This window comes from Pyrgilauda ruficollis, unplaced genomic scaffold (genome assembly GCF_017590135.1).
Source record: "Pyrgilauda ruficollis isolate IOZ18807 unplaced genomic scaffold, ASM1759013v1 scaffold72, whole genome shotgun sequence".
Classification (NCBI taxonomy): domain Eukaryota; kingdom Metazoa; phylum Chordata; class Aves; order Passeriformes; family Passeridae; genus Pyrgilauda; species Pyrgilauda ruficollis.
Window position 1 is genome coordinate 3,614,601 of NW_024529044.1, and position 26,209 is coordinate 3,640,809.

Here is a 26,209-nt window from a genome sequence, read left to right on the forward strand (position 1 = left end):
ATATAGTATTTAATGCACTGAATTAAAAATTCAAATCTTATTAGGTTGGGGTTCACAAACCTGTTGTGATTACCAAGTACCAAACATCATTAAAACCTGCCATGAGCACACTGAAGGCCAGATCAGGAGAACTCAATGTTAGAGACAAGAACTGCCCAAAGCAGCCTGAGGTCTAGGCTGCAGAGCCCAGCTGGCACAACCTGCATTTCAGGATCTGAATCCTAAGATGGAAAAAGCTTTCCAGTGTCTGCCATTCCACAGTCACTACTTGGCCAAGCAATCCAACTCCTGACTCGTCCCACAGTACCTGGAACATCCATCCTCTGCAGTCCCAGAGAAACAGGATTTAAACTGACACTTATTTAAACTTCACTCCATATAAGCCAAATACTCTGTAAAATTTCTGAAAAATGGACCACTTGCATGTAAAAACTATGCAAATCTTAGCTCTGTAACTGACAACACAAGCGATGTTTCATTTGCACTTCTAAAAATTACAGTTCTGCACAGTAAAGCACAACTTAAACCCATCTCAGGTATTCAAGTCCTACCCAAGAAATGAGAATGAAAGTTATTATAATCTGGCTAAATTCCTGGAAATTTATGGAGATACCTTAAATAGAACTGTAACAATCTGGCAAAGGAGAACACATCCAAACTAAGCCATGCAGAAGAGAGTTTACAGAGGTGCTGCTTGAGGTGTCTGCACATGGAATGGCTGGACACCCATCATGGCAGACTGGTATTACTGAACTTCATGTACAAAAGCTGATTTCAAATAAAACATTTAATGAAAAACAATGGTTCATTTAAACAGCTGAACTTGTTTTGGGTTTGTTTTTTTTTTTGGGGGGGGGGTTTCTTTTGTTTTTACATCTACTGTACCGTTCAAATTCTTTTTAACCAGCTTACATGGCATCTTCAAAGGTACAAATAGAAAAGGCATCTTTATAAATAGAAAACAAGGGGATTTTTTCAGCTTTTATTATAAATTGACATGACATACAAAGTTTACTGAACAGAAGTAATTTCATTACTATTTTTGGGGGGATCACCAACTTTTTGTGCAAACAATGCTAGCCTTCTTTTAAGCATTAAGAGCATAACTGCTTAAGAAATGACATAAGCAATAATTCTAGAACTACATCTCCCCTAAAATAATCTATTTTTTTACATATGTGCACAGCTTTAGCAAATTAAAGCCAGAGAGAAATGCATGATGTACTATCCAGAGGCATAATTAGAGTTTGCTAAAACTCAAGAGAGCTGGCAATTCAAGGAGTTTGTAATGAAAAGCTGCAGTTTCCCTCTTTCCTATTTTGTACACAAAATCAGTGACTAAGAACTTAATACTGGATGACAAATCACATCCACACCATTAGTTAAATAGTCTCACAGTTAAACACATCTTAAGGACCATCAAAATCAGTATTTACATTTTATAAATTTCTGAAGACACCATTAGAAAGCTTATATACCCCTTCAACAAATAGGGAACTGCATCTCATGGTGATGGAATGAAATAAAAAACAAAAAATACCTGTATTTACAGCAGCATTGTTCCTTTATAAATAAAGAATATGAAAAATGAAATAGTTTAAGGATAATAAAAAATTGAGGTGATGTCACTCAACCACAGTGCTTGCTGGAATAAAACCCTTCGGTGCTGATACTGTACCAGTAGTGAAACCACTTTCCATTGGAAAAAATCTGTAAACGTATGCATAAAATGTGTTAACAGCAGTGCAAAACTGCTCAAATATAGTTTAGTCAGCATCTTAGTATCTGTATTGAATACAATACATCACAGAATACTTACATAAGAAGTGCAACACATTTTCTGGTCCAATTTTACAGTGCATTTTTCCCTCAAGAGTGGCATCTCGAAAGCCAAAGCTAAAGCAGGCCTGGCCTTGCAGTCTGTGCTGAGGCGGGAACTTCGCGACGCGGCGCCTGCAGACGGACACGAGGCTCCAGCCTTAGCACGGCACCCCAGGGTGGGCGGCCCCGGGCACGAGGGGCTGCACCCAAACCCTCTCTGTAGCTGTGTAAATGTGTAAGAAAAATATAAAGGAGCTAAATGTTCAAGTTTAAAATGGTACACTGGGCGATCAATACATCAGAATTATCCACAAAACCCAAACTGCTGGTTAAACCTCAAAAAGCCAAGGTGGTACTTCACTGTGTCTGGAACGTGAAAAGTCAAGATCTTTCCAAACAGGCACAAGACAAAGGAAGTGCTAAGTTCGCCAACTTTGATAATTTTTAGTGTAAAAAAAATTGATTTGTAATTTATGATCAATTGATAAATGATTTCAAATACAAGGATCAAGGTTAAACTGTAAATAGTCAGACATTATTTTCACAAAAAGCTAACTGGAGGATTTCTAAATAAGAAAAGCAGAAACTGTATCCCAATCCCCTTTCCCTAATGTTTCACAACTTCATGGTAGGAAAAACAGCCAGATACAGATGCAAAAATCTTAATATAAAAAACGGTTTTACATATACTTAAATTATGTAAATTCCAGAAAGTTCTTAAGACACTAATTACTAAAATTACAAAAAGATTTTTATATTGCTCTTCATGCTCAAACTCTTAGAATATTGTCATTACATCACCAAAACCAATATACATGTAGTACTTGCATAAGTAACTGAATAAAAACCCTGTTTAAACAATATCCTTGTTGAAATCATTTATTTCCATCCAGCAGTGCCTGTTTGGAATTTCTGTATTTCTGTGTGTAATTCTTTATAGAGCTCATGCACCCTAGAATGTCACTTCAATGCTTGTCCGTTGAATGACAACTGACTTTTGACTTCAGAGCTTCTGCTTCTTGCTCTGTTTCGTGACACCTGAGATGCTTTCCACTTCTGAAATCCTCTCTCTCATGGTATTTTCACTGTATCCATTTGCTGTCCCACTTTGTTCCTCGGAAGATTCCTCGTCCGTCGGGGACGCCGATTCTCCTTTCTCCAACTTCTGCTGCATCTCTCGGAGCCTGGCCACAGCTTTGTCTATGGACATGATGCTGATGAGGTTAAAGTCATGCATGCTGACCAGGTGGAGCATAAAGTTTCGACACAAGTTCTTCTTAATGATTTTTTGTCCATAATTTTCAACAAACAGCATACAGGCATGATTCATTTGATTGTCAGCAATAAACCTGTCAAATAAGAAAGCCATCATTATGCAAGCAGAGCACTTTCAAAAACAAAAAGATACTCTACAACATGATTTATCAAAGTAACTGCAGAGAGCAGCTATTACACAGTCCAGTATTTTTTCTTTTCAAAGCCCAAACACTACTAGGAACAACTTCTTTAAAAGCTTAAACTGTCAAAAGCTTATTACAAATTATCCTTTAATGACTCTTTCCTAAACAACTGAGCCAATTGAATTTTAAGTATTTGGTGAATTACAATGCAAAATGATCAACCAAATCTATACTATAATTTATTTGATTCAAAACTAGGAACAGTTACATACCCGTGCTTCATAACGTGAAGATTCCATAATTTCATCACTTCTTTCTCTCCTTCGTTAACATCAGAAAATTCTTCAATTTGCTGGAGATTGGGAGGAAGGATAGGAAAAGAAACAAACACAGCCATCAGAACTGCGTATCTGCTGCCAAGCAGTGAGAGCATACCCAAAATTCAACTTACACTCAAAAATATATATAGAAAATTCAGGCTCTGCAGTCAAATAAGTTAGAAAAATGTCATTTGATGTAGACTTTTGATGATAAATAATATTCTTATTACATACAGCCCAAGCTGTGCTCCTGATTCCAGCATCTCCTCTTTGAAGGAGATAATCAGCCACAAACAACGAAAACTTGTTCGAACACAGGGGGACTGAACTAACTCTGCAAACTGAACGCATACATGAAAAAACAAACTTTGATTCCAGGAACTTCCATCAACAGTAGTTCAGCAAAAATTTCTGCTCCCACAATGCAGGATTTTCACAACGTATGCCCAACTGTTCCCTAAAACAACTGCAGATCATCTTTTAAAAAGCACAATCCGCTTAAAATAACTTTGTACAAATGGAATAATTACAGTAATGGTTTTCTCCCGAAGCCATTCCGGGTCCTTCTCATCCTCACTGTCCACCTCCATCTCCTGGGGGCGGAGGGGCAGGCAGGTGTCGCTGTGGAAGTAGAGCCGGTTGTGCCCGCTGCTGTACGTCCGCTGCTGCTCCACCTCTCCGTCCTCCGACTCCAGGAACTCGGACATGCTCGCTTTCGTGCGCTTTGGCCTGCCAAAGGAGAAGTCACTGCTGTCACCAGCACATCACAGATGCAAATACTGACAACTGCCACTGACTTCTACCAATTATTTTAAGCTCTACCTTGCAAAAATGTTGGGAGGGGGGAAATCTCCAACAATGAAACCATCCCCATTAAAAGCCCAAGAACTCCTGATCTAACCCTCCAATTTCACCTTCTGGGGAAGTTTTAGGGTAAGGCAGTTAAAGAGAGCTACATTGTTATGAACAGATATCTCAACTGGAAAGATACAGAAAAATCATGGGTGATATTATCCTCCTTCAGTTACATTTTATTTAGTCATAATAGTGACATTTAGCACTGTGTATTTGCACCTGCAGATTCACAAATCCCCAGGTATCACAAATCTGCTTTATAGGCCAAATATTTTTTTACAGGAAGAGCTGGCCATTGGAATGGGCTGCCCAGAGAAGTGGTGGAGTCACCAGCCCTGGAAGTGTTTAAAAAAGACTGGATGTGGCACACAGTGCTATGGATTAGTTGCTAAGGTGGTGAGGTCATAGGCTGGACTTGAAATCCAAGGTCTTTTCCAGCCTAGCTGATTCTGTGAGCAGCTCCTACCTGCACACCAGGATGTGTGTGATTGGAGTTCTTTTGACGGGCCCGTTGCGGCTGAAGGCGAAGCCGGGCTGGCGATGGATGTCCTGGGGGTTCCCTGCGTACGAGCCATCGTAGCACTCGTTGATGGACACGTCTATCCGAGCACCTTTTGGATGATACTGCAGCACAGTTGCAAATGCTCAGCAAACAGTAATGACAATGCATCAAGAGGTTTAAACAAGTAACCTTTAAATTCTGAATACCTTAAATATCACCTCTCAATAACCTGATACAGCTGTAAGTTTCCTTTCCCAACACCCAAATAATTTTTAACCTCTAGAAGCAAATTACACTCAAGTTTCCTTGCTCTGTACTATTTTACTGTTTAGTATAAAACCACTCAAAACTAATTATAAAATTAAGCAAAGTATCAACAAAAGACTGCTAGCAAGAACATTTCTGAATTTCCTAGAGCTTCAAGAGACTTGCAACCAAATACAATTACATTGCTTTCTTCATCAAAGAACACATTGATGCAAAGACAGTAGTTACATTTAGAATTCAGCCTCCAGTGGTCAACATTATTTAACATATATATATTTAAAATAAAAAAAGAAAGAAAATCAAACCCACAATATTTCCCCTCCCTGCAAGACACAGAAAGCAGTTTCTAACCTGTAGATACAGCTCTACAACTTACTAAGCTGGAAACAGAATCCCTGCATGTGTAGTATCTGAGACAGACTGTACTAAGTTTCATAGTGCTGAACTACAAAATGGTTACTTACAACATAATTAAAGATAAATCTGCTGTGGCAGAGTTTAAGATGTTTGAGTAAACTATAGAGTTTCCGGCAGTTCAGTGTGCACCAGGGGCAGTGCAAGTCATCGCGGGCCTCGGTCTGCTGCCTCGTGTTGTTGTTGTAAAGGAACTGATGCAAACAAAGGAACAGGCAGAGCAGAATTAGCACCAAATGAGTTTCATTCATTAACTTCCAACCCCCAAAACCAAGCTGGACATGGTTACAGGAGACCTCCACAGCAGCAGTTAGATCTTGGGAACACTATATGAGTTCAGTGTACTGAAACACTGGTATTTCAAGAATTTTTTTTCCCATTGGAGACCCACCTGTCCCCCTCCAGAAGTCTAACAAGGAATGTCCTTTGTCTTTCAGAACATCAGATGTGCCCCCAAGATTAGTTTTCTAGAATACTTGTGTAAAGAGGAATCTGTGGAAAGGCTTTCAGTCTGTGAATCAGATTCTTTAAGGCACCCACGAAAAGGGCAAATGGAAATTTCCACCCAGCTCCCAAGCAAACAATTTAATTCTACACAGTATTTAGATTCTAGTTTTTCCCTTTAATGATTATTTCCAGTACCTGGTAAAATATTCGCAACTTCTGTCGAGGTTCATTTAAAACATCTCTCTCTTTTCTTGTTTGAAGGTCTGTAGGCAAAGATTCTTTCACAGCTGAAAAAAACCACATGCAGACACGTGTTTCTTTGGTCACAGGAACAGACAAATATTGTTTCTTACCCAACTATGGAAGTTCTGAAGGAAACAGGCTACTTGAATGTCCTTTGACATAAGCAGCTCCTACCAGCAACAAGGAAGTCTGGATGCTCGGCTTCCTTCACAAATCTACAGACAAACCCACTTCTAACACAAGATTATCTCCTGTTGAAGGCTCATTCAGAGAACTTAAAAATGGTCAGATAAAAAGCAACATTTTTCTAACTGCATTTCAGCAGAGAATTCTTTTTGTATAGCTACAAGCTGGGAAACAAAAACCACTCCTGCTTTCAGATTGCTGCATTCAAACACATCACTTAAATTCGATTTCAAAAGTTCCACAAGTCTCTTAAAAGGAGCAGAAATGTAAATAAACACACAAAACATTTAACTGAAACTTTAACCCTTGAACACTGTTTGTATGTGTAATGGCACTACTTTGTTGCTTCTGAGTCTCTTGCACACACTTTCATCTATAACAGTATTTGATTTCATACAGGTAACGAGAAACCACACATAACCAAACAGCTTTAGAAATCTGCCCTCAAGAGAAACCAAGTAATGACCCTTGCTTCTGGATGGTGATAAAGATGGGAAAACAAGGCTCAACTCTACTGACCTAACTTTTAGAAGATGCACTTATTTTGTATTTAATATTTTGGAGAAGAAAGGAAATTTTATTTTCAGTTTGTATGAAAAAGAGAGGAAGCCTGACACTTTAGCCTGCACCACATCAGAGAAATCCCAATTCCATGGCTCAGTTACTTTCAGAACTTTGTAATTACAGCAAAGTTTAAGCTGCCATATTTAGAAAGTCTTTGATGTCTTTATTCCACTGGTCTGCCTTGGGAAATATGCCAAAGGAATATGACAACACCAAATTTATGTCCCATTGGGAAAGATGTACTGGATCTTTATCAGAATCTCTGACAGAAGTTTTGTACAGTTTGCACTCTCATTGTATTCAGACACTGCAAACAGCACAACCATAACAAATACCCTACAATGCTGCACATTACAATATATTTGTGTCTAAGAGTTGGCTGTACTATTTGGGAAGGTTGCTCTGGCTGTAACTTTATCAATTTACTAGAACATGTAGCTTTTCTGATGGAAGAAAAAATGGGTTCCTGGTTACACTGGCAATACAGTCTGGCCATGTTCCTATTGCCTCTACGTTTGTTACAGTGAACTATCACACTGCAGTTAGTCAACTCAACTCTCATTTCTTTTGCAAGTCTGAGCATAAAACCTGCCTAACAAATTACAACACAGGTCAGAAACTCTAAAAATACAAGGAAGCCTGGTACAAGGAAGTAAAGAGAAATCAGGACAATTTCTGCAGCAAAAGTTCAGGCACCTCCCAGGTTCTGCTGGAATTACTTCATATTTGTGTGCACTGTCAGCCATTCATCCTAATGGAAGAAACCCAAGTGTCTGCAATCCCTAGCTCAGGTAAAATACTCAATTCAGGGAACAGGTATCAGTCTTATTTAAATATTCTTGTATTCTTGAATATTAAATATTCTTCCAAAGAGAAAGCCTGTAAGGTTGGCTGAGGATGTGAGGGGTCATTCTAGACATTGGCTTCTTCACAGGTAGGGTGAAATTCTTCTTTGTGCTGTGTTTAGGGCTTTTTAAAGCCCTAAACACAGCACAAAGAATCACCACTCTTAGTCTCACCATGAAGTTTCTCAACATTTACTGTAACACAACTGCGTAAAAAACCACATTTGGAAAAGCAGTGCTTTACTCATAATAGTAATTTCTTTGCTGTCACTACTCCATCTCCAAAACATCACCAAACTCAGACTGAAATGCCATTTTGGACAAGTTCTCCAAAGCACTATCAACTCTTCACTAGCAGTGCCTCACTGCACACCCCAGAGACTAAGCCTGGGGACAGAACCACTGCACTCCAAATAATCACCTCTGCAACAGGGACCTAGAAGATTCCTTACTCTCACAGTCCCAATCTAGTTACAAGCTTGGAAATGCTGATTACTCTGAAGTGAACTGGGTGCCAATCCAGATCTAGGTGTGTTCATAAGTGTTGAAACTACAGGTGCAGCCTGTTGTTCTCTGTACAGCTGAAGTTTTCCAGATGTCCTTGAGTTTTACTTGCCAACACAAGGTTCTAATACAAAGTCACAAACAACTGGGAGTGAGACAAAATAAAATGGCAGCTAGGCCAATTTTCCTTCTAGTTTCTATACTGAGCATGAAGCCATACATGGAATATCCCTCTGGCCAGTCTGGGTCAGCTGTCCCAGCTGTGTTTCCTCCCAGCCCCTTGTGTCATCTGGCCTCTTTGATGAGGGGGTGGTGTGAGAAGCTGCTAAGTCCTTGACTTAGTCTAAACACTGCTTAGCAACAACTAAAGCATCAGTGTTATCAACATTGTTCTCATCCTAAATCCAAAACACAGCACTAAAGCAGCCACTGAGAAGAAAATTAACTCTATTCCACCTGAAAGTAGGGCACCTATAAATCCAGAAACTTACAGAACACTAATTGGAGTGAGTAGGGCAGACCAGACAATCTCAGAAATCCTACTGATGTATTTTCCCCAATGTATTTCACAGCAGGATTTATGAAGTTGTATATAAACACTTCAAAATTGTCCTGATGTATAGCTTTTAACCTTAAAAAAATGACAAAATACGGGATATAACAAAGCCCACCCAGTTTTGCTTTTTCCTGCTGACAATAACCTGAAGCAGCTGCACCAGTGAGCCCTAAGCACACAAGGGTTAAGCAGATGATTGTTCAGCAGCAAATCAAAGTTTGCTTACCTATAGTCTGAGTAGGTTTAACAGAATTGGGCTTGTTTTCTTGAGGGAGGCTTTCAGAATTTCGTGTTGCAAGAGGCTTAGCTATAGGAGCTGTAGACTTATCATTTGTGTCTCCTGTCCAACGAAGAGTAAACTGAAGTGTAGGTCCCTGAGAAAATGTTTCAAATGGAGGCAACCTCTGGAGAGGGGGGGGAGGAAAAAAAAACCCAGCAGAATAAGTGTCTTCTTAAAAACAATAATGAGAAAACATTCACAGAACGTAAACTGATGTTAATTTATTTTAATGCAGGTAGAGGCTGATCAGGATAGCTGAGCTTATAACTGTGTTTCTGCTATATAATCTGGATTGTCTCTGCTTTTTTCATAATTATATGATCATTTTGAGACAAATACTTTGCAACCATCTGGAACCTTCATGTTCTTCTCTCCAATCACTTACAACTCATACTCTCCCAGGACATGTGAGCATGACTATGTAAGCACATACAATCACTGCATCACTGAGTGTTGATTCACCTCAGTCAATAACTTCTCTCTGCTCAACCCTTCCTCCTACACTGATAACACCCTCGTCTTTTCATCACTACACTTTATCAGCATTCTCTTAAGCTATGTGCATAAGATCACACCTGTCTGGGTTCCGCTTTCTTCCCCTTAAATGTTCTGCATTTTGCTCCTTTTTGACGTGTCCAACTTGTTAGAATAGCATTTAAACTGCCTGATTTTCTAGGTCAATAATTCAGAAGTCACTGAAAAGAGAAAGCTGCCATACCTACAGTAGTTGACATCTGTATTAATGATTCAGTGTAGCCAAAGCTTTCTAAATTAAGAGCTAAATCAAAATGTATGTCCATACATTCCCAAAGAGAATTATTTCCTGGTTTCTTGGCCACTGAAACAATCCATACCTTCCCGTCCAGAATCGTTTCCCATGTTGCTCTTTTCTTGCTAATGGGACACTCTTCCATTTCCTGCATGGCCACTTCATATTCCCCATCCAGAAGTTGCAAGCGTCTGTCAAGACAAAATATGTATTATGTGTAAAAAAGCTCTTTCATTGTTTGTCTATTAAAATGCACTATTTCACAGTAATTAAAGTTCCATGAACCTAAAGACATATTTTCAGGCAAATTTATTTGACTAGGTCTAAATCTTAGGCAAACATCATCCATAACACAGAAAGATGTTAAAGGCTTAACAGAAATATATACATTTTTATGCATGATTTGGTTCTGCTGCAAGTCAGTCTCATTTATACAACAGCATGCCTGAGAATGTCCTTGTTTATCATCATCACAAAATCATCTAATGGTTCCTATGTTGCTTAGCATATTGAAGTTATCCAGTGGAATTAAGTAATAGAAAAGAACAAAATCCTGTCAAGACTTCTAAGAAGATACAGGTTAGAAAATGACATTTCTTCAAAACTCTTCTCAAATTATACTTCTAAAACTCTATTTAGATAAACAACTATTTTGTCAGAAATAACTGGAGCTGGTTTAAGCAGCTTTTTCTTCAAGCTCCATTTTTACTGATGAAGAAATCATGTAAATACCTACCTCTACCTGGGACCTGCATTTTCCATGGAAAGAACTCTTATTTTCATGTACTGTATTTTGGCTGTTGGTACTATGGTCCTTTGCAGCACAAACAACCAAGTTGTCCACCCAGGAAATGGTCTAGTCCCTACCTTTCTAACGATCTAGAGTGCTCTAAGCTATTGACAAGTGAGTTCACCATACTCCACCTTCTTTGAAAAACATTAAGTAGTATCATGACAATAAATAATTAAACTACATGACAGAGTAGGCCTGTTATAATTTTAACTACTTGTTTGATTGTCCTGTAGTAATGGAGAACTGATGTCTTCTGTAGCTGTCAGCAGAATGAGACCTGTGACTACACCAGCATCACTCTGGGCATGGGAAAAATTATGGCACTCAACAGAGTGTAAGCAGTAAGGATATTTCAGAGACCTTTTCTCTGTTTCACTTTTTAATTATGTCATCACTGATCTTTAACAGAACCAGAGAAATTACATCTGTCAAAAACAAGAAACAGGAAGAATGGACTGGCAAGGAAAAAACAAACAGATGCAAACTACCAGGACAATATTCAAGTTCACAGATAGGAATTATTTACAGTAGTCACTGAATAGGTCTCAGTATAAAATGTGTTATGAAACCTGTAGGTTTTTTTTAAAAAAACATAAGCCTATTGTTCTTGTTGTAAAAAAATACCTAAAATACAGCCAAAGACAACCTACACTGTAACAAAGAACATATTAAGCTTATTATCAAATGTCTAATATTATGATGATTAAAAATTATTAACAGAATGATTAATAGAAGCTGTATTTGTTTTTACAATATTACCTGTTTTTATCAAATACAGTCATTTGTGCTACAAATGTCTTTTCCCCATCTTCACGATTTGAAGAGTTTCTTTTTCTTCTAGCTGGAAGCTCCTCATTGACATCTGCAAATAAGAAACATCATATTCAATCATTACATAAGAAAGATCCAACAGTCTCTATGCACTCACAAATACAAATGGCTATTGATTGTGTCAGATGTGCCATACAATAGAGAAGGACAATGCAATAAAAGAGCACTTAGCTTAACAGTAATCATATTTTAGGTGTGTTCTCGTGTATTTATAATTTCATTGTATTATTCTGTCAGCATAAAGAATTTGGGATTTGATCTTCCTCCTCTTGTGGCTATAAAATAGTGAGAAATAAAGTTTTTCATTCTACAAGTACTCTCCAAGCTGCAATATTTGTGTTTTAACACTTCTCAACAAGATTAATCACTTTTAAGAATTTATTATTGAGGTATTTTTCCACTGGCTTGTAATTTAGTTTTGCTGAGAAACACTGATAGCACCCCCAGTGAGTCAGTAGTGACCAGTGTTGGTGGAGGAATAGTGAGTCTCAGTGACCACAGGGCTCTCTTGCACTGTTCATCCTCTAGCAGCGTTGCCTCACACCTTCAGCATCATGTTAGTAACAAGGGGTGTTAAATTTACACAAAACCAGAAGCACAGTTTCTAGCTAGCAGCTGAATTTCAGCCCCACCTCAAAAGAAACTGCAAACAAAGAAAAGCTCAATCACTCAGTTATTGCTGGCCCTTGTCACGGTGTGACCCACACTGCTCATCCAGACAGCTCCACACGTGCCCACAAGATAAACCTTGCCAAAGCAGATTTCAGGGCTGAAGTTACCAATGTTTTCGTTAGTTTCGCCGTTGATCAGTCCATTAAATTCTCTCCTTCCTGGGCGAGTGACTCTGAATAACAATGAGTAAGACTTCACCATATGGCTGTTGCTTGGTTCAAACTCATTACTGGAAACTGCAAGTGATGGGAAGTTGCCTGGTTTTATTTGGCTGAGGTCTGGGTTTAAAGGCACCTGCTTTTTACCTGTAGGAACCTGTCTTATTGGACAACTGACATCCTGCAGCAAAACAAGAAAGATAAGGTTCAGGTTTTTAGACTTCAAAGTAAAGACATTAAGTATTTAAATTGATGCCATTTCTAAACTGCATTTGTTCTGCCAACTTTTGAAAATAAGCCTTATAATAAGCCTTGTAACAGATATAAATAAAAAAATCTGGAACAATCCCAGATTTTAAATGCAAACCCAGATATTTTTAAGTGTAAATAAAACTGGCATTTTATAACCCCTTCTGGCAGCTGCCATCTTTCTCTATGTGAATAAAATAACATTAACATGAGGCAATTAAAAAGACTGTAGAACAGTCATTAATACTAATTTAATTCTGTTTACCTGAAGAAATTAAATGTTTTGGTTATATGTATTTTTTTCCAAGTGCTTTCTATCTTCTCCTTGCAATATTTCAAAGTGCATTTTGTACTATCTGTGAGATAAAGAACCACTTACCTAGGATTTATTATATTCAATTACCTCTCAAAGAGATCATTGAGCATTGTGTAGAATTGGGAAAACAAGACAAGATGGCCTAAATATGAAACTTGCAGCAAAACATTTGGAATAACCATTAGCACCTCCTGATCTCACTACATTTATCCATACTACAGTAATTAACAAAATTGGCTAGAAACAGTATTAATTCTTAAAAACCTGTCAAATCAGCCTAGCAATAGGGAAGAACACACAGCTCTGACTGCAAATCTTTCCCTTTCTAGTTAAAACCTAAAGCATTACTGAGCCTCCCATATTCTTGTAGTTGGGGAAATAATTTGCCAAATGATGCAAAATAAGTACAGCTAAAACTGCAAGCAAATTCAAAGATGCTTTAAAAATAAATATAAAATTGTTTCTGATTCATGGTAGCTAAAATCTGCAATAATTGAAATAACCAAAGTAAAAACCACAGATACAGAAAAAGCAAGGAAAAAGAGGAGTTGGCAGGTGACTGAGGAACTCAAAACAATTACAATTTGTTCCTTTGAACTCTGAAAGGCACAGGCTACTTTATGATTTTGTGATTGCCTGGTTTCCTTAAGCCTCTGGCCATCACAACAGAATGAATACTTTAATGATGTGACACACAAAAACTGAGGTAAAAACAGAAGTGGCTGAAATACATGAGTGGATGTGATTTACAAGCTGAATTCAATCAACAGAGCTGAATGGTTTTTAAAACTCATTTCTCGTAAAGCAATGCAAAAGCCAACAGAAAACAACTGGAATACATTAGTTCTTAAATTTAAAGGCTAATTTCAACAGAAGCATCACTGTAAGGCACTTACAGTGTTACTTAGATATTCTAGAAGCAGCTAATCATTGTGCTTTAATGTATATTAATAATTTGTCATTTTTACCTTTCGTTTCTTGTGGCAAACTTTCACCAGCAGTACTTCCAGAGTTACAGAATTTTGTTCATTCTCTGAGTTTTGTGATGGCTTATCTAAACAGAAAAGTATTTAAAGTTCTGAAAAAGTGAAGATCTATTCAATGATATAAATCCATCTGTAATTACTTTTTAACCACAGGCACATCCCAGGTACAAAGATCTCTAAACCACATTCTTAGTTTCAACTCTCCCCAAACTTACTACAAATTCCCACTTGAGAATATATCCTGATTATTCTCATATTAGCTGATTTAAAGGCATGGCTGATCTCCAAAGTATAAAAGAGCATGCTTGTTACCTTTTTATAACAGAAAATGAAAATGAGAAAAATGCTATAGGTAGATTTAAGGACAGTTAGAATACACTAATTACAGATTAGTTGAATTATTTTTCCCAGTTTTTTTTTTTTTTTTTACAGCTTGCAAACCTAAAATTTGGGCTTAAGATCTAGATGCTATCAGATAGGAAAACAAAACAAAATTACACCACCCCCCCTTAAATATTATGTACGGCTAAATAAATGTACAATAGCCGTTAAAGGACTCTCAAAACAAACTTCAAAAAAAGTCTTAGAAAATAAGACTTTGTTTCAGAGACTGCACAATAAATTTCCTAGGGCCTGGAATCTTAAAGGCAGCTGCTGCCAGTGGTGTGATCAGCAATGGCAACCAAAAATCTAGAAATATAATTTTACTTTAATGGAAAAACAGCTTTTACTCTCAGAGGAACAGAACTCTTCATTATGATCAAGGAAATCCAATATTCTGCCATTGAGAGGCAAATCCTTGTGTGCTTGAAAGACACCATGGAATGATTTCAAGTCACTAAAATGTGATTTCCATGGCTTTTATAATCATTGACGTGGCCTTTCCGTCATTTCTAGATTTAACTTGACATTTTTTTTTCTTACATTTCTATTTTAAAAGAGAAACCACTGAATCTTCCAACTATTTGAGGGCTGTGGGGTTCTTTAAAGCTACTTCAAACACCAAAGACACACCCCCAGAAAAATCACATTCTTCAGGAAAGAATCACTTTCTTCAAGGTCTATTTCCGTTTGAATGGATGATGGCTTGAAGGATTTCTCAAAATCGCTGTTTTGACTAAAACCCTGAAGGCTTATCTTCTTAACATCACAATTACACTACAGCATTTCTAAAGCACTACTGAATTAGAACTAATGAGACAGGCTGAACAAGTAAATTAAAACCTGCATCCAAAGAGCGGAGAGTAAAAACATTCAAATATTCCCCTCACAGATCTCTACTAATTTCAAAGGTGTTATATAAATTAACAGTGGAATGAATGAATTGGCAAACATACCATTTTTATGGAAGAACCCAGTAAATGTAAGTTGCAAATGAGCAGACAAGCTAAACAGGAGGGGGGAAAAAAAAAGGAAATGTTAGAACAAATAAGTATTTTCTTCCCACAGCAACCACTTCACTGATGTTCAGTACAGAACTCTAATGATTCAGTCCATCCTCTTAGCTTGGAAACTGCCTGGATACAGCAGTTGCAGTTGATGCAGAACTGAACACCAGTTTTCTCTTTACAGACTTATTCTGTGTACTCTATGACTTGATATGTTAAAAAAAATAAACACTACAGTAGAAGAACACTGCCTGAAGACAGAAGATCCTGCCTTCACAGGCAGGCAAACATCTGTTGGACAGCTATCAGCAACAGAATTCAGTTTTGGTGGAAATTTTCTAGAATTTCACCTTGAACCCTGTCACACGTTTGGTGTAAATTAAAAGAAAACCAAACCAACAAGTATTTCAAGCACAGTAATGAGAATCTTTACAAGGGACCTGCACCTTTAGAAATAAAGGCTATCAGTCCAGTCAAGTCCAAATCACTCATAACATATGCAATTAAAATAATAACTGCATCTGTTGGGTTTCACAGCCTAGACTATTCTGCCTCCCATAGACCCATCTTATTTCAAATCACAGAATTCAGGGCATATTTCTGTTGAAAACAGGTATCCATAAATCTAGATTTAAAAGGGTCCCAAAACCAGTTAGTATTTCTGAAGCACACAGTGAAAAAAAATATAATCTGTCCCACTACCCCACCAGACAAAACTTAGTGCACCTTCACTTTTCAGGCAGACACAACCTGACACTCCACACTTATTTTTAAACACAAACATTCCCAAGAGCTCTGAGATGACCAACGGAAGTGCCCAACAGCTCAAGCATTCAAAGGACTCTATCTACACCGCCTTGCATCATTCATCCATGTTATTTTCCCACACTAAAGAACATTTCTTACAGTTTTGGAAGCACAAAAAACAAACAAATCAATATTCTATGCTGTTTCAACGAAGCAACTAAATATATAAAGCAAAACATAATTAACTTTGGAAGCACAAAAAAACAACACACACAAATCAATATTCTATGCTGTTTCAACGAAGCAACTAAACACAATATATAAAGCAAAACATAATTAAGAAAAATAATATATAGTAAACCCATAAAACCTCTTAGAACACAAAATCTGTAAGTTTGTTTCAGACTACACTGTATACAGCACAGCAGCTGCCTCTGAAGTAGTCTAATGATTTGCAAACAGTGTGGGAAAAGAACAGGTTAAAAATAGCAAGTATACAACAACATAAACTACAAGTAATAAAACTTCCTATTTTCCCAAATCCACCTCTTTTTAACTTTTAATTCCAACATACACAGATTACTTACTGACACAACTGACACTCTTAAAGTTAAGGCCAATACCTGTTTGAGGTTTCTAGACACATTTTAAGAGATGCCACAACAAATACTGAAAGTTTATCCCCATACTGCTTTTCTCCAAGTTAAGTGACCAGCATACATACACGCATTTTAAGATTCTGGAAGAAACATCTCCAACAGCAACTACCTTGCTTTGAGTAATGACTCTTTATCACTTGCACTTTATCAGTCAAAAGGACTTCTGATTCACAGCCCATGCATGTACTCATCTGTTCCAATAGCAACTACCTTGCTTTGAGCAATGATTCTTTATCACTTTATTACTTTATCAGTCAAAAGGACTTCTGATTCACAGCCCATGCATGTACTCATCTGTACCCACACACATACATATCAGCAGGACAGTACCTGTGAGATTCTTGTTCTCCCTTCATTTTCTCTACTTTTGATAACATGTCATCTACTTTGAATGTTTTCCTGTGAGGAAAAAGCAAAAAGAACAGTTTTACACAGCCACTGTACCCACAACTTACAGCAAGAAAATGTACTCAGCCTGAGCTTTCACTTGATTTTCCATGTAAAACTGTCCACATATACCATTTTAGCCTTCTCTTCAGAAAACACTCTTTAGACACATATATACTTTTTTAGACCCTAGTATCATGCCTGTGTTAAGGGACACAACTGCTTCTCAAGCAGTATCAAAAATAATACAAGGAATTAAACCCAGACCTTGCAATAGTAATCCTACTGCTCATAAGAAGTTTCATTTAACAGCAACATATTGAAACCCTTGCAATGAACATGTTTAACCACATTTCAGCTTTGTCAAAGACAATCTTCCTGTTTTACTGACACTTATGCATACCAGGGATTGACATGTCAGCCCTCAGTCATTACTATTTTAATCTTGATCATAATAATGAAAATCACTTAAAACCTTACAGGACAAAAGAGTTAAAAGCCTAATTAAAACCCCAAACCCTTATTTCTCCACACATTTCTATTAAATGGACACCATGTAAAGAGTAATGAATTTGGAAGCAACCTTTGGAACCCACTCACAGGAAACAGGGGACAATGACAACCAATAACAACAATGTCATAGAGAATAATCACTTCAAATCTTTCCTCTCTGTAATTCTGACATCAGTCTGCTCACACTCATATGTTCAGCCTGTTCTACCATATACACAATTTCATGTTCATTGCTAAATAAAGCTCACTCATGAGCAGAAGTTATTCAACATGTTACAGAACAGTCTCTCCATTTTTCATTAAAGGCACGTTAACGTTTGGATCTAGATGCCCACAAAATTGCACTTGACTACAGTGACAATGCAAGAGTGCAAGGGCACCTTTCCTTTACACTTATACTTTAGAAAAATGGAGTAAGAAGAACATAAACCATTGCCAAACACTGGATTTCTTGCAGAGGGACAACACCATGTTCTGGGGAAGTGGGAAGCATTTGTCTACAGAAATACCCTGACTGAAGAAACACTGATGTCACTCTGTCTGCAGTCAGCATGTAATGCTCGTGAATGATTGAGTTACACATCACATGGGGACTGAACAGCACACTGGGCAACAAAAACTGCAGGGCTGCACTCAGATAACAAGGAGGAAAACAATATGATTTGTGTAGTAAACAATCACTGATTCAAAGCTCTACTCAGCCCAAGAGTCACACATATGAGACTGAAGAACTGACTCACCTACACTAGAACGTGGGATTGTTAAAATGAACATTGCAGTGCTCAACATTAAAGCAAGAGATGTTAAGAACAGAGCAATTTATTAGAAGTTTCAGATTATAAGGTAAAAATGTCTCTGGGTGCACTTTGCTCTAGCTCATCAAAATCAGCCACTGTTCTGCAGAACGGCAAGTTTAGAGGGCTTTCTCCAGACTGAGGAATTGCTTAAAACAGATTTAGACCAAAGTTATGTCATGAGCAGAATACAAGCCAAAAACCAGCTAAGAGACAAACATGATCCCAGAATGGGGGAAAGTTAACAAACTTTCATAAAACATACTAACATCTGACCCAACTTGTATTTAGTATGTGACCATTATTGATGCAAAAAGAACAATGGCACAGCCTTTGCTAAATGCAGACTCAGGTTAGTCAAGAGAGCCCTCCTAAAAAAAATAAATCTTTCCAAGCAACTAAAAATAGCAACTAATAAAAAAATTTTGCCTTTGAAGTTAACTTGCAAAAGCAGAAATTCCTTTAAAATGAATTACTATTTATGTTACCATGCTCCCATGCAAAACAGACAAAACCAAGTTTTTATAATAACCATGCCTCACACTCAGGATTTTCAAGACAGCATTCACTTGTGTAACAAGTATGTGCATCTTGTGCATTCCTTTCCCCACCCACTCTTATTCCAGACAAGAAAAGTAGTAATTAGCAAAGCATTAAAAGTCACATCATAGCACGCCATTATTTTGCCAATAAATAATATAATTATTACTTTATCCAAATACTGTATATGAAGCAATTTTATTAACAGTTAGTAACTTCTTTCCAACACCATCATTTGGTCTAATAATATACTAACACCTGAAGACAGACCCAGAGACACAAAGTCCAATTCAGATCTCCATCAAGTATCAGCTGAGCAAAGCTCTTCACCTCTCCAATAAGCAGCAGCTTCAATACCTTTTTAGCCCAGCTTGACACACACCCATTAACTATTCCCTATGACCATTTTCCTATGCTCTAAGCATTCTAGGTTTTCTAAACACTTTCTCAGTATTAAACATGTGGAGCAATATCAACAGATAATTTCCTGGTAAAAATGCAGTTTTAGTTCCCTACCTCCAAGTGATAAATTTGTCTGGCATTTTTCTCACACTATCATAGAGCTGGAGGTAAAAGATGTGGAGTCATAGTTACTATTCTTTAAGTAAGATCTATCAAGTTCAGAGATTAGTTCTTTGTATTTTACCTGTGATACTGTTTACTGAAATAGCAATCAAAATTATCAGCAATTTAACAATGGCAACATTTAGGCGTTCTAGGGGAATAATTTAATGTACATGTATAGTTCACATAAGCAGGCTAACAGTGATGCAGTTCCAGAAAAGACTTCTTTGCAAAGAGAACTCTACTAACACTTTCACTGTACTGAAACCAAAACACAGATTTTTCTTAATATAAACCTCAGGATGATCTTCTCTAGTTCAGATATTTTCTCTCTTTAAAGTCCCTTTTTCACCAAAATGAGATCATAGACCTTAACTATTTGTGTTGAATGAAGAACAGTGATTCAGGTCTTGTCTGAGCATATCTGTAAGTATTTACCAGCACAGATCAGCAAACAAGGATCCTGCTAATCCCCTCAGGAAGTCCAGCTAAGACTCTTTCTCCAATCTCTAAGTCAAAACTACCTTTAAATTACAACTTCTGTGGTTTTCAGTAGGCTGAAAGAGAAGGGCCACAGTACTGCCTGAGCATGGAAAGGACAGTGGGAACCCAGAGGGAACACGCTTCACAATTACTTTCTGTCTTTTTCACTTTCAACTATGCTCGCTCACTTCTGTTGCATTATTGTGTTTTTATAAAGAAAACATACTGACACGTTTTAACCTAATTACAGGCATGATTACAATTAGGCAGCACTGACAGAACTATTGAAAGAAACACCTATAATCTGTCTGTTATTAGAACACCTCCCTCCCAACTAAACTCACAGTTCTAAAACAAAGCATTGGGGGAACTGATAAAAATGAGTATGTTTCAAACAGAAATCAAGCATTACCTGTGCAGCTGAATCAACTGGAATTTGGAACAGTGGATAACAATGCACAGGCAAAGAATTGTCTCTTGCTTCCAGCAAGTACAGCAGATACCCAACAGAACGTTTTCAGGTAACATACACATTTCAATCAATAATGAATTAATCTAAGGTATAAGCAAGAACTTCCTGTAGTACAATTCTAGTTAGAAAAACCAAACAAAACTAAACCACAAAAAACAAAACAGCCTGAAAATAATTTCTTAACATTTTGTTCTGACTCACTTTAAAATATGCAAAAAATTCGTTTTGATAGCTTTCTAAAGAAAAAGTAAGCTGCAACTTCAAGTCTAAAAAAAAAAAAAGAAAAAAATCTGATCATTACCTGTCCTAAGTACCTGAAGTTGTATGTTATGGATTCAGTTTTAAGAAAAAGTTATATTGTGGCATTAAAACTCATAGCAGGAACATTAAACAATATCCAAGAGATCCAACAATGCCACAAACAGTTCCTTCAATTATAAATATGCAAATTCTATTGATCAATAGATCATGCAAATATTACCTCCCTTAGATATAAATATGAAGTCTAAAGTAGAATTGGCTGCATAATCACATTTTGTTGCATATTTGTTGTACTTCAGACCCACAGCAACTGTTTCTAAGCAATAAGAACTTTGGTGCTAAAATATTTTAGACTAAATGCTCAGGTTACAAAAGAATTGTAAACTTTAACAAAGGATTTTCAGAGAAGGGGAAGTAACTGGAAGGGCTTTGTGATTCTGCTAATAAATAATGTACACTGCACTTGTTCCTCTGCAGTGTTTCTGTGTTTTCAGGTCCACTGACAGGCAGCTGCAGCACCTCCCATGACAGGAATGACTATTCTGCAGTATCAGAACTGAAGCCCATCTCTCTGGCACATCCAGTTCCAAGCAACCCTTTTTAAAGTATTTGCTGGAGTTCTTCTAAAATACTATAAACACCTGCTTTATTTTCCAGCTTTTAAAATAACTACAGAAATAATTACTGGATTCTTTCAAGACTAATTAACAAAGTCAATAGTTTTGTATTTGGGTTTTGATTCTTTCAAAAACAACTGGTTAGCTTACAGTGTAAAATACAATGTTTCATATGATTATGATTAAGCACCATTGATTACATGAGGTGGGATGTAATACAGTTTTGTTTGGGTTTTTTTTAATAAGTTTTCCTCCAAAATAGAAAACAAACACGGGAGAATTAGTTAGGATTCTGCAGACAGTTCTCCACATTTGAATATTCCCACTATCCACAGAAGTCACATGGACAAAGCTACACATACATTTAACATTGCAAAAACCTTTTAGGTCTCAGAAATCAACTGTACACAGAAGTATGCATTTTAAAGTTCTTCAAAAAGAAAACAGGAGGTTACCCTCCGCTGCTTTTTGGACTTCTGCTACTTGGTGAACATTTTAGGATTACTTTACAAAAACAATTTTACCTTTTGATATTTGTTCGGGAGTTTCTGTGGGACATGTAAGTGAGAGTTCTGTGCAAAAATATTGGCTGCAGGGGGGAAAAAATAGAAAATGGTTATGCTTTAATTAAAATTTTCTACAAGTGCAAAGTAAAGGAGAGATAAAACCAATTACTCACTGCTATTAGATTCCGGGTACGTAGAAATCTGTATATCTGTGTTGGTTCTAAGAAAAAGGAACACATGTTACCCCGTGCAACTTATACCTCCAGAAAGACAGTTTTATAATGACAAAAAGTGTCTAACTTAGTGTGGCAATTACTTTGACACAATTATCACAAAAGCCATTAAGTGAAGCATCACAATGTCCAAGTAACTCCAAGTTACTACATTCAAGGTTACTTCACCAACTCCACAACAAAGCAACTTATTGTTTAAGGTGCCACAAATCAGGGGTCACAACTCAACTCTGACTCCTCTGCTTTCCACAAAATACAGACTTTGTATCATTAAGGGGCAGAAAAAATACCTCAATGTATCACAACCTATGGTCTTATAGGTAAGTTTTCTTCATGAAGTTAACGAACACATCTGCTATGATACCAAAAGAGCACAATCAATTTACACAGTCAGATAATTTGGATTCTGATTGCTTTACACTTCTAGCAAGTACCAAGGTCACTTGCAGCAGATACTGAAACAAGAACAGGGACTGTCAGTTGACTATGATCCATTATGGATCCACTCTAAGGTGGGAAATTAATGTTGTTTTTGGTAGAGCAACTACTGTTTTCAAGTGCAAAAGGAGAGAAGATAATTCAGCTGTTCACAAAATGGACACTAAAGCACAGCATCATCTCAAACAGGTCTGAGAACCAATGTTCAAAGGATCAAGACTTGCCTACAGACAAGAGAAGGACCTTCAGTTTAGTTTTAACCAATTAAATCAGGACACGAGGGGTTTTGTCTGCATCAGGTTATTTCTAACAAGAATTCCAAACTAAACTGAAATACTTCAAATTTGAACTGAAATAAAGGCCAACTTCACAAAGTAACACGAGCAAAAAACCTGTAAATTATTTAATACACATCAAGTAGAGAGAAAAAAGAGAACAGATGATGTGTTGATGGCCATGCTAAGGCTGGTAACACTGCCTCTATCTCCCACCTAAAGAAAACAAAGTTTATTTTTAAAGAAATATAAAATTTTCTTTTCATACGACTGCAAAACAATTATTTCAAATAGCTGGAAACCTTATTGTGTGGAATTCTGTAATTCGAAGTAGAAAAGGACAGCTTTTTATATCATTTACCCCTTTTTAAAGATATGATTCAGCCTTAGTTACGAATGTAAGACCCCCTAGAACACATAATTAAAGAGATGTACTACTGTTAGAGAAGGAAATCCTAAAACGATCACAGTGTTTCCTTTTAGAAGCCTGAAGAAAGCCAGTGAAAATCTGCTTAATGAATTTATCACAATAAAATCTGTATTTTTCAAATCGAGATAAAAGAAAGAAATTAAGGTATGTGCACTTTGCCACAAAGTGAAAATACAGAGTATTCACAACTTTGAAAAAGACACTCCATGTTTTTCAGTCTCAAAAACCCCATGACATAATTATAATTTCTTAATGTATGAAAACATTAAGTCACATTCACAAGGATGCAATTTAATTTAAAGGCAACACATTGCTGCTTCAACATTAGTTTTCCCAAGTGGAAAAATCCTGAAACACACTCTTCAACCTGCAAAGAGACATATGTCTCACAAGTCTGTATTACTCAGCAAAAGCTTAAAATAAATCTTTTATCTTTTCCTAGCATATGACCTTGAAAAGGGACAAAAACAGTCAGGAAGAATGCAATTCAGTACTATATGTGTTAGGATTTTTTAAATCCAGTATTTACTTACTGCAGTTTTCCCATGATATTTGCACACAGGGTTAACACATTATGTATATATGTATATTATGTATATATGTGTGTATATCTACACTGTAGCTTCCTCCTGACCCCCACCTGCTCAGCTCTGTGCTTCCCTTGTCTCACACACTGAGGCACGAGCAAAAGAATTTTTTCCACCTCAGGCACTGGGAAAAAGCTCTTAAAACTCAAGTCTGTGACTTGACCCATTTGCAGCACAGTATTTACTGAATACAGAGCGTGTTAAAAGGACTGAGACTCAAACGGCCATGCTTTATTCCAGACTACACCAAAAACTCCAACACTGTCACCGTCCAGAGCAAGCGGGAGCACTGACAGCAACAATCCCAAAACAGGATCGTGTCTTCAAGTAGGGCATTAAAAATTCCCTTCAAATCCTGGCAGCTGCACAGAAATCTTTTAGCACAATTTAAGTTTACTGGTCCACTGTGCTTTTTAAACCAGATTTCCACAAACAACTATCTAGTGATTTCAGGGGGGATTCTCCTCACATGTGGAGCTGCCACAGGTCGCAAAGGTCGATCTCCAATACGAAATCTCGACTAAGTGAAAATTATTGCCAAACAAAGAAAAACCAAGTACAGTGAACTCTTAATCCTGCCCCTGAAAGGGGCTCGAACGGCAGAGGCCGAAGAGGAAAGGGCCCCCTCGCCCCTCACTGCCCAGAGCCTCCAGGGGCTGCGGGAAGAGGGAAGGGAACCAGCCGCCCCGAAAGCCTGATGGGAAGTGTTACTGAGAACCAAGTTCATCGCTGGGCGCGGGCACACACACACACACCCACCCTCGCCCTCCGCCCCGCGGGCCCCGGGCGCCTCTCGCCGCCCTCCCGCACACCGGCCCCGCTCCCCGCGCTTCCGCCGGCCCCCGCCTCCCCCGGCCCCGCTCCCTCCCTCCATCCCCCGACCGTGTTTACCCCCGGAAGCCCCTGCTCCCCACAGCCCTCCCCTCCTCCTCCCGCCCTTTCCGCGGCGGCTCGGGCCGGTCCCGCCGGCTCGGCCCCCACTTCTTCCGGCGACCCGGTGCTCACTCTCAAAGGCCTGAAGAAAGAGGTCGTGGTCGGCCTGGATCTGCTCCATCTTCGGCTTCTTCACGGGGGGCAGCGCCGCTGCCGCCGCCGCCGCTGCCGAGGAGGCCGAGGAGCCGCCCGAGTACCCACTGCCTCCTCCGCCGCCGCCGCCGCCCGCGGCACCGCCGGATTTGCCACCGGGAGCCGCCGCCGCGGCGGAGCCCCCGAACCCGCCGCCTCCTCCGCCGCCACCTCCTCCTCCGGCGGCGCCGCCAGCGGAGCCCGAGCTGGGCCCCGCTCCTCCACCGTGCTTCTGAGGAGCCATAGGGGTGGCCCCGGGAAGGCCCCGGCGGGACGGAGACCGAGCGGGGCGGGCAGGGCCGGCCGGGGCGGGTGCGTGAGGCGGGGGGGGGACGCGCCGCGCTCCAACTCCGCCAAGTCTCCTCCGCCCCGCTCCCCTCAGCGCCGCGGCCGCCGAGCCCGACCGCCGCCGCGCGCCCGCCCCCTTCGCACGCCCATTGGCTGCGGGGATGGCGCCGCGCCGCCCCATTGGCCGGAGCCGGCCCCGCCCCCGCGTGACGCGCGGATGGTTCTGGAAGCGTTTGGTTGGTCCGCGCGCTCGGCGCGCGCCCCCCCCACCCCCCGCCTTTGAACTGAATTCGCGGGAAAGCGCCGCTCGCGCTCCGGCGCGGGGCATGATGGGTACGGAGGGGCCCCCGCCGGCCTGAGGGGCCGCTCGCCGGACCCGCCCTCGCGCCGCGCCGGCAGCGCTCCGCCCGAGCCCCGGCTGCCTCTGGCCCCCGGCTGCCTCGGCCCCCGGCTCTCCGTGCCCCTCGGCTCTGCGTGTACCCCCGGCCTCTCCCGCTGCCCCCGCGGCCGCACAGGTGGCTGATGCCCCTCTTGCCTGAGGAATCGCTCCGCTGTCCGCAGAGCTCAGGAGCTAAATTTGTCAAAATAGAAGCTCAGGTAAAAATCGGTATCGGCTTTGTGGTGGAAGTGGTTATACTGGCTCCTGCTGCTAGCCCGTGGCTCTAACCTTAGCTAACCGTGAGGTTTCAACAGGTAGGCACAAGAAGTTGCCCATGGGTGCAGGGAGACTTGAGTTCTGAGGTGAAGTGTCTCCGGGTTCCTCAGATCCTCCTCTGTCCCGGGGAGGTGCCGCTGCGGCGGGGCCGGGGCCGCTGTCAGGGCTCGGCTCCGTGTGGGAAACGCCGAGTCCGCCCCGGCCGGGCAAATTCAGCAGCGGCTCCATTTCATCACCTCCTTATCAGCAGCGCGGCAGCTCTTACACAAAGGGCATCGGCAGCCGTTCCGTTCTGTTTGCTTTCCTTTGCAAAACTTCTCCGGGGTAAT

At 39.5% G+C, this 26,209-nt stretch overlaps 1 protein-coding gene across 1 annotated transcript; it reads right to left on the bottom strand.

Annotated features, from left to right (window-relative positions):
- Positions 1-968: 968 nt before the first annotated feature.
- On the bottom strand, positions 969-25,320 carry SUZ12 (SUZ12 polycomb repressive complex 2 subunit). Its single transcript, XM_041485819.1, has 16 exons — positions 24,878-25,320; positions 22,083-22,129; positions 21,928-21,992; positions 17,103-17,171; positions 15,316-15,365; positions 13,961-14,046; positions 12,377-12,608; positions 11,526-11,628; positions 10,059-10,164; positions 9,151-9,328; positions 6,222-6,313; positions 5,630-5,773; positions 4,863-5,020; positions 4,072-4,270; positions 3,494-3,573; positions 969-3,170 (listed from the first exon to the last, which is right to left on the bottom strand). Exons 1-16 carry the CDS (start codon positions 25,179-25,181, stop codon positions 2,825-2,827), a joined length of 2,259 nt encoding a protein of 752 aa, XP_041341753.1. The 5' UTR covers positions 25,182-25,320; the 3' UTR covers positions 969-2,824.
- Between the last annotated feature and the right edge of the window lie 889 nt (positions 25,321-26,209).